At 41.2% G+C, this 10,000-nt stretch overlaps 1 protein-coding gene across 1 annotated transcript in view; it reads right to left on the reverse strand.

The window, feature by feature from the left end:
* LOC143019115 (uncharacterized) overlaps window positions 1-10,000 on the reverse strand; it is a 68,019-nt gene that overhangs the window by 8,014 nt on the left and 50,005 nt on the right. The window contains exons 24-29 of the mRNA XM_076174811.1: window positions 7,094-7,220; window positions 6,507-6,709; window positions 4,846-5,024; window positions 3,552-3,720; window positions 2,773-3,105; window positions 1,395-1,600 (exon numbers count right to left, since the gene is read on the reverse strand). Of these exons, the coding sequence (XP_076030926.1) occupies window positions 1,395-1,600; window positions 2,773-3,105; window positions 3,552-3,720; window positions 4,846-5,024; window positions 6,507-6,709; window positions 7,094-7,220 (1,217 nt within the window). The remainder of the gene's footprint in view (window positions 1-1,394; window positions 1,601-2,772; window positions 3,106-3,551; window positions 3,721-4,845; window positions 5,025-6,506; window positions 6,710-7,093; window positions 7,221-10,000) is intronic.

Genomic DNA, 10,000 nt, shown 5'->3' on the forward strand with positions numbered 1-10,000 from the left:
CTACAAGTCTACCATTACTTGTACTACCAACAGGTTCCGTCTTGTTTCTACGAGTTCTACGAGTATGCAACAACTGGCTGTTTCTTCGGCATCGACACGCTTGTCAAAATTAACTAAAACTGCCCATACATAAGTCCTGGGGATTAGAAATTGATTGTGGGATAATTTACACATGAGATAGCGTTATGGTTAAGATCTTTAGTTAAACAGCGGTTTGCTAGCAACGCTAGTTGGGTCCTAGACATAGTCCTCCAACGCCAGAAACATCGGTCCTCGCTGCACCCCAATGGATACCGTGTCGAACCCATGATCAGATGGTCGTGAGTTCGATACCCGGGACCCACTGCATGCTTCTTGCGTTGGTTCCCGACAGACTTCGTCAGGCGAGGAGGCGACCCAAACATTGGTCAGAAAACCTCAGCGGCTTACCACAATTGACGGGGCTTAGTCCTACCATGGGTTTCCCTCATCCCACTTCGTGGGAGTTGGGTGGGTGAGTTTGAGTTTGATTCAGAGGGTCGGTGAATAAGAAAGCAAGTGCGCATGTGCGTGGTGCAAGGTGCTCGCCTAAGCGTGGGTGAGGACTCTGGAGAGGCAGCTAGCTGCGGTGAACAAGTCTTGCGAACTTGCTCTTGAATTGGTCTGATTCTGATTCATCTTTTTTTAATTTTAAGTGATGTTACTGGCTCGACTAGATAAAATGTAGCTGCACTATTTTATCTATTAATTTTATTTATTTTCTATTTATCTTATTTTGATTTTTATATATTTATTGACGTATCTATTTATTCATTCATTTATTAATGTATTGTATCATTTTAGTACTTCACTGTCTATTCATTTATTTGTTTATGTTTTTATATTATTTGTTTATTCCTTTATTTACTTGTTTATTTGTTATCTACTTATATTATCTATATATTTATTTACTTGTTCATGTTATTTATTTATTTATCTATTTGTTTATTTCTTATTTGTTTCGCGACCTATGTTTTTTCCTTGTTGAACTTTGGTAAACGTGGCTTCTAAACGTTTGTAGATGTGCCAAACCACAGCAACGTTTTCTGCGCCCGAATAGCCAACGGAAGTCAAATTTGCAGTGACGAGTTCGAATCAGACCAGAGAGGAGCAAGGACGAACTTAGACTTGGCTACGATAAAACGGCCGCCGGCCTACAACTGCGAGAACGGAGAGACAGCTACTTTACAGTACGCAAGCGATCAAAGTGCCCCGTTCCTACATACACACACCTACATATAAACACCGTATCGCGCGAAGCTGACCCGAGGAAAGACTCTGCCGCAAGGGCAGGAAGGATCTAAGAGGGCTTTTATACACGAGCGTTGTTAATAAAGATACAGTAAAATGTTAATAGCTGCGGCCGGCATACTTACATTGTCCCCTACCTTGTACGAGGGGTTATCGTACGCCGCGTTATTTTTCGAGGAATTGATGTGGGCCTTGGCGTGGTTCTGTTTCCGGATGAGGACGACCAGGAGCGCCAGGAAGCCCAGGCAGGCGATGGCGGCAATGATGACCACGGCCACGAAGGCGCCGTAGTAGTCTCCGCTTGATTCGGGTTCTTGGTTGAGGGCCGGGTCTGGTGGTGCCGGACGGAAGCAGGAGGCAAAGGAAAATAAAATAAAAGAACAACATTTTAAAAGCATATAAGGCAGGTAGGCAGAAACATGTCACTCGGGGCATGATGGAATACGACGTCGTTTGTTGCTAACATGAAACTATCTGATAAAATATGTTTGTGCACAAAACGATGATGTCTGTCGTAAGCACGCTTGTCATTCCGCATGACACGGCCAACGTCCTCCATACCTTGTAAAGGGCTAATGAGCACCAGCGGCCCTTTGCTGCGTTTTTTCCACATTTCTGTGTCTAACCCGCCAATCAAATAACCCAGGAGTGGTAAGAATTTAGTTTCCAAATAACTTTATATTATAGGGGGGAAATTTTGATGTTACAGGTTGTGTTTACATGAAAATTGTTTCAATATCGTTCAGCGCATAAATTGAAAATCAGTGATTTAAAAGTTCCTCTAGATTCTGATTATTCTTGTCAATTCCTTGGCTGATCAGACACTCCCTACTTGTGACACCCATTTTGCGCTTAGTCTCTGTATTACAGCTAAGTCTTTGTGTATATATCCTTCAGTAAAGATTTTAATATCAAAATATAAATGAACACCAGATGTAACTCCTAAGATCTGGTGACACTTCTTGTTCTGCGTTACTCGAAACCAGAGCTGGGCGCGTTCCTCTGTGTCCTGACTGACACATGTATAGTCAGGACACCGAGGAACGCACCGAGGAACGCGCCCAGCTCTGCTCGAAACAATATAAGCATAAGACTTCGTTGGGTTTAGTGCACTGTTTCCCAACCCTGGGATCGCCAAGCATTTTTCCTAGGGTCCCCAAGACATCTTGTATGCTGTTTTTTTTTTTTTTTTTTTTAATTATATGAATTCAACACAATAACCATATACAAATAGATTAGTGGGGTCGCGGTAATATCATGAGGATCATATTGGGGTCCCCTGAAAAAAGGGTTGGGAAACACTGGTTTAGTCGATTGATATTTCGGGTCATGAGAGAGGTATGCAACTGGCGACGAGCATGTCAGGAGACGCACTAGGTGAGGACGAAGTTTCTATTGACAAAAGAACGTTTCGCTCATTCGAGCTTTATCACGCAATAAAGACTCCTCCTCACATGGTGTTTTCCTCGACATATATCTCGAGCCATTTTCCTCGCCACTCACCAATTTCACTCCTCTCCGGTTTCGGCAGCTCGCCAGCCTTTGTGGTGACCGTGAGAACGTTGCTCTTCTTCTTGCGACCGTTGGAGAGGTAAGCCTCGATCCACATCTCGTACTGGGCGTCCGGCTTGAGCTCGTCCACAAACAGGAACTTCTTGTCCTCGTACTTGGGAAGCTTGAAGTGCGTCGAGCTCGCTCCCTCGTCGTTCCGGAGGTAGACGGCGGTGAAGACGTTGACGTATTTTTCTGCCGGCTCGGGAACTCCGGAGTAGAAGAGTTCGACTGTTCGTGCAGTTACCTTACCTAGGCGAGCCTCGATCTCGAAAGAGTAGGGATCTGCAGGAAGAAACGGGTGAAAATTTTGTTCCCAAAGAAATGATCGTAAAATAAAAATATCTATATATCGAAAGGTTGTTTTTTTTTCCTTTACAAGAGGGGTAGCCAGTCACCCTCCGCCCATTCCGCACCCTTTAGCATAGTGACTTGTGTATAAAGGGCCATCCCTGGCTCACGCCCACTGTCTGGGGCTGAAGCCTCCTCTGATTACAACCACGGCTTCATTAACTCAGCTACCCTCCCTCCCTCCTTCCCTCCCTCCCTCCCTCCCTCCCTCCCTCCTCCTCTAACAATACTTAATCCAGACTTGTCAATATAACACATGAAGCCAATAACCAATCATCCACGCAATGGCGTAGACACACAGATATAATTATTTAATCAATCTTACAACTTTTGTTGTTCGGAAACTGTCGTGAATATACAGAGCGAATTTTCCTTCTTACCTTCTTCAGGCAACGTGAAGAAGGTGATGGGCTTGTTGCTGGTGATCTTCGAGGTCTGTCCTTCGTGGGGGATGAAGGTCAGGTCGACGGTGTACTCTGTGCCGCTCATGAGGTCACGAAGGATTATTTGGTCGTTGTCGCGGTAGAACATCTGACTGAAGTGCGGCATCTGTCGTCATCACGTGACACAAAACACGTTTTAGTTCTTGTTAGAAGGTGGAGACTCCATTTCCCCCCACTTTTCAGAACCTTACGGTGGTATTCTTAAAAAAATATCTTTCCTTATCTAAATCTTATATAAATCCTAGAAAGGAAAAGATTTATATATGGAAAGATTTTTTTAAGAATACCGCCGTAAGAATCTTACGGTGATATTCTTAGTCTTTATATACTCGTAAATCTTTTTCCTCCAAGGATTTATATATGATTTATATAAGGAAAGATTTTTTTTAAGAATATCACCGTAAGAATCTTACGGTAATATTCTTAAAAAAGTCTCTATATAAATCTATCCCTTCCAAGGATTTATATATGATTTATGTAAGGAAAGAATTTTTTAAGAATATCACCGTAAGGATCTTAAGGTGATATTCTTAAAAACGTCTCTATATAAATCTTTCCCTTCCAAGGATTTATATATGATTTATATAAGGAAAGATTTTTTTAAGAATACCACCGTAAGAATCTTACAGTAGTATTCTTAAAAAAATCTTTATATAAATCTTTCCCTTCCAAGGATTTATATAAGATTTATATAAGGAAAGATTTTTTTTAAGAATACCACTGTTAGACCCTTGCCGAAAGTACGGGCAAAAGTCCCAAGCCAACCTCAAACCCATTTTTTTTTTTTTTTTTTATTCTGGCTCGAGTCACTACTGATGTTCTATTTATTTCTCTCCAAATCATTCTCTGTACGTCTTCTCCATCTTATTTTCGTCTAACCTACTCTAGACACTAATACTTTTCTCGAAAGCCTTCCGCCTAATTTATGAGTAATTTTGATATCAGAATATATCAAGTTGATATGAATTTATTGTGATATAGAAAAGGTCACCTACGAAATAGGTAATATGTAGCACAATGATAGATTACATAATTAATTTTCATGCCATAAACTCTTGTTCATAACTAGGACTGTGATTACTAAAGAGCTATAAATGACTTCATAATTATGTAACCTCGATCCACTTTGAAGTGAATAATGACCCATTTTTTTCTGTTAATAATACGGATATATACTCCCTCCCCCTTCCCTTCTAACCGTGGAAATATCCAGTTCTGTCGATAAACTCACCAGTTTCCCGCCAGCCGTGTACTTGACCTGAATGCCGTCGATGTACCGCATTTCGTTCTCGTCAAAGTCCCTCCAGGTAATCTTGGCCGAGTTCTTGGTGATGTCTGAAGCGTAGAGGTCCGGGTTGATCTCCAGATCGGGCAGAGGGGTCGTTGTCGTAGGCTCGGTGGTCGAAGTCGCTGTGATTAATAAAAAAAAAAGACGACTCGTGAGTCGATGGGTATTTCTGTCGACTTGTCATCGCAAGAAAATCGTCATAGCACTACACATCTTCACCACACACATACCAAAAAAACACACGTAAACAAACACACACACGATGGTGCAGTGGTTAGAGTTCCCGGCTGCCACTACGGCGGTACGGGTTCGAATCCCGCCCAGGGCTGAAATAATTTTAGTATCGCTGCGCTGCGACTCGTTACTCCAACTCTTGTGGGCAGGGGTTTGAGTGTGTGCGTGCATGTAAGGTCACAACATTACCCATAGATCGGTCATATATGAGCTCTGAACTCTCTTCCGGGTGGGAAATAGCTGTCGATCATGAGTCCAACACGTGATCCAAGACCATGATCAATCACACACACACACACACACACACACACACACACACACACACACACACACACACACACACACACACACACACACACACACACACACACACACACACACACACACAACCACGCGCGCGCTCTCGAGCGAACAACATTACCCACAGATCGGGCAACATACAAACTTTGAGTTCTCATCTGGGAGGGTAATAGCTGTCAACACGTGATTCAATATCACAGGCAAGAGGTAATTTTACCAAGAGAACATTTTATCGATAGATATGAATAAAAAAAAATGGTGATTTGTTTATCAAATTGAGATTGTTAAACTATCTGAAAACAACAACGCGTACGAGTCTTGGCAAACGTGAACCTCGATTCGGTAACTCAGACCTCTGTTATATAGACTATGAGCTCCAAGACTCCGTTCATGATCTGGCATCAAACGTGATTTACGAGTAGACATTCTACCAAATCAACCTTGATACATGCCCCCCACCCCTCTCTCTCTCTCTCTCTCTCTCTCTCTCTCTCTCTCTCTCTCTCTCTCTCTCTCTCTCTCTCTCTCTCTCTCTCTCTCTCTCTCTCTCTCTCTCTCTCTCTCTCTCTCTCTCTCTCTCTCTCTCTCTCCAATGTATGTGCTATTTTATTTTTGTATCTATTCTGTATATAGTAAAGGAAGCTGTACAGTACAGAGAACATCACCTTTTAGGATTATAACAACAATTACCTATCACCCATCCCACTTGTCTCACCGGTGACACCTCCTCGACGTGGCAACATGGGGGGAAAAGCGCTGTTGCCACAGCCATAGAACTGATTCAAATCGTTGTTATATTCCTAAAAAGTGATACTCATTGATACTAAAAGCATCCTTTACTATACATAGAGTATAAAAAGAAATGAAATAGCACATAGATGGGGAACAAGAGAGCCAGAGATATGTACTAAGGTTGATTTGGTAAAATGGCTACAAGTAAATCACGACGCATGCCACATCCAAAACGGACTTCTTGAAGCGCACAGACTATAATCCTATTTGCTTCTCGGTAGAGGCAGAGACACTAACGAGCCACAAGGACACAAGTACTTGTCAACAGCGAAACGTACTTTCAGGAGCCGCTTGCGTGGTGACCGTGAAGATGGGCGAAGAGATGTTCTCTGACGCTCCAAGGACGTTCAGTTGGACCTGCATGACGTACATAGTGTTGGCCGAGAGCCCGTCCAGCGGGTGGTCCCACACAGAGGACGAGACCAGTGACCCGGACGGCACCAAAACCTCCTCTCTCCACTCGCCAGGCTCCTCGCCAGATCTGGGATAAGAACATACTCGTAAGAACACAATATAAGAACATAAGAACCTTTAGAACCTAAGAACATATGAACCTAAGAACATATTAACATATTAACATCCTTCAGATTTATGTGAGGGTACGGATGCTACCTAAGGACTGTGCATGTTTTGTTCCATTCCAAAGGTCAAAGCGCGATAAGTGTATTTCCAAAAGAATTATCAGGAAACAAACATATATAGATATGAAATACAGGAGTCATAGTCTGAGTTTATTCCTGACAAGTTTCGCATACTTTCTTGTCAAGGATAAACTCAGACTAAGATTCCTGTGTTTACTGTTTCGATTCAACGTTAACCTGTGAAATTGTCTTAATATACGAGTATAGATATGTTGGCGTCTTACTTGGCTTCCTCTCTGAACTTGATGGCGAGCTTTCCTGGAAGACCGATGTAGATGGACGGTGTCGTGAAGTGAAGAAGGATGGAATGGGCGTCAATAGCCATGGCTTCCGGTGTCGGTATCTCACCCTCTGTAAAGGACGGCTCGTCAAATATAAAACAAATAAATAAATAAAAAATCGCCCTGCTTATTTGAATATATGCATGGTATATGCATGAACTAGGGATATATATATATATATATATATATATTTTTTTTTTTTTTTTTTTTTTTTTTTTTTTTTGAAAATTTTTTTTTTTTTTTTTTTTTTTTTTTGGCTAACGAGTGGATCTCCCCTTCAACCCTGGGATATTCAGGAGGAAGGGGTGACGCCTCACCACCCGATAGAGAAAACCAGTACTATGTACTATCTGAAGACCCGATAATACGTGGTTTCCAAATACGGGGTAACATTGGAAACGCAAAAGCGGGCCATTCTTCCTCTTCTCGGGCTTCCTTAGTTTAAGTTAAAAGAAAAGGCATAGTAAGAGAGTTGAGTGTCAACCCATGTAAGAGGGAGACTACTAAGCCAGCTCACTGAAAGATGTATCCTTCCACAAACTAGTAGAATAAGATTGTGTCAAATCTAAAAGGTTGTTAAGAACACCCATAAACAGATTAAATGTCTGCAAATGTAAGACTACCCTACAAAATTGGGGTTAAACTTTAAGTAATCTAAGAGTTAAGATTCTAATATGTACACTCTATTTCAATTAGTACCGTTTTTTGTATAATAACCCTTATTCATGTAGAATGTGTGTGTGTGTGTCTGTGTGTGTGTGTGTGTGTGTGTGTGTGTGTGTGTGTGTGTGTGTGTGTGTGTGTGTGTGTGTGTGTGCGTGTGTGTGCGTGCGTCTGTGTGTGTGTGTGTTTGTGTGTGTATGCGTGTGCGTGTGTGTGTGTGTGTGTGTGTTTGTGTGTGTATGCGTGTGCGTGCTTGCGTACATGCAATCACACGCACACAATTACATATGTACGTGTGCCCATATACTGTATTGTATATACAGCATATGTAAATGTATGATTATATCTAGATATGTGTGCACACATGCATATATAAATATTTCTGCATGCATATGCACGTGCATAAACATAGACATACAATAAACTTGCCCCAATATATTGGTATATACAGCACAACGAATATACATGTGTATTTTTATGTATAACATAACATGCATCTATACAGTCAAAGATACTCACAAACACACAAACATGCTTAGTACCAAGCATACATGCATATGAATACATGAGTATATACACTGAATATACACAGATGTGTGTGTGTAAATTCAACATCTGATTTTTACAGATACGGATAAGAATCTTAATATAGTCTCTTTATTTTCTCTTTGGTTTAAATTTATACTCTTATTTACTTTGAACGCACTACATGCACCTGGGCATAGATTATTCTTTTCTTATGGTCAATTGCACAGGAAAATGGATATTGAGGATGGACTTAACTTACCACTCTGGGGGAACAGAGGCTAGACAAACCCACCATAAACACTTTGCGCTATAGCGTGTTGTGTGCGCATTCCCCATGTATGTGTATGTGTATTCGTGTGCATGTATGTGTATGTGTGCGAGCATGCATGCTTCTGAGTGTGCATGAGTAGATAAGTTTGCCTGTATGCATGCGTACCGTATCTGTTGTTTGAACGTATATGTGCATATGTGTGTACGTGTATGTCTGTGTGTGTATGAGTGTACGTGTACGTATGCATGTGCATGCATGTAAGTGCCCACGCTGTGTGGATGCATGTTAGTTTCTCTACGTCTGTGTGTGTGTGTGTGTGTGTGTGTGTGTGTGTGTGTGTGTGTGTGTGTGTGTGTGTGTGTGTGTGTGTGTGTGTGTGTGTGTGTGTGTGTGTGTTTGTGTGCGTGTGTGTCTATGTGTCTACATGTGCGCGTACGCACATGTACATGCTCTTGTGTACGTTCACATAACTTTGTTATATAAAGACCTGAATGATGCCCGCGCCACTTTCAACGTCCTTCATTCAGCCGAAATGTTGGTTTGTGTTTACATTGCCAGATGTTCTGAGTGCGTTTCCTCCCTAGACAGATTTGAACAATTCACTCGTGTATTTACCTAATGGTCCTTACCCAATTGTAGTATACAGCAAAAGAGTAACACTCGTGGGGTCCTCTCTCTTACTCTCGATTTGAACATAGTTTCAAATTCATATACGATTCCTACTTGTGTGTGTGTTTATTTGTTTGTATGTGTATGTGTTCAAGGGTTGTGGAAGGGTGGATGGGGAAAAGGAGCTTGCTGATAGCTAATTTTAATTTGTGCATTTTGTTACCGTAATACGCTCATGCATTTGCTTATGATATAAGTGTTGATAATTAATCTTCTTTTTTTTTAATAATTGTATTCTGTTCTTGGGTTTGAAACTATAGTCGTGGTTTTCTTTTTATGCCCAGTCATGTTACTTTTTTCTCTCTACATTTTATGTTGTTGTTTTTTCTACATTTTATGTTTTTTTTTCTCTCTATATTTTATGTCGTTGTTTTTTCTCTCTACATTTTGTTTTTGTTTTATCTTGTCTAAAGTTGTCAATTGTTTTCTCTTCCACCTATGACATGTTTTTCTTGGACTTCTGTTCAGATCTAGTTTTCCATTCTTTGCTCGCATTCTAGAAACTTCTTGCAATGCCCCAATTATTATTTTTTTTTCATTTTTTTCATTTTCCTAGGCTCGTGCCACATTCAATAAAAGACTCTGTCCAGGAAATCGATAGCGTGACTATATATTTAGAGTTGAGGTATTTGTTCATTGTCCTTTCTTCTTCTTTCTCGTTCTCCATCTACCTCACCCTCGCCCACCTTCCACCCAGTCTGTGTGAGGTTCTCTTAGTT

This window comes from Oratosquilla oratoria, chromosome 36 (assembly GCF_046742065.1).
Source record: "Oratosquilla oratoria isolate Oo_2021 chromosome 36, ASM4674206v1, whole genome shotgun sequence".
Lineage (NCBI taxonomy): Eukaryota > Metazoa > Arthropoda > Malacostraca > Stomatopoda > Squillidae > Oratosquilla > Oratosquilla oratoria.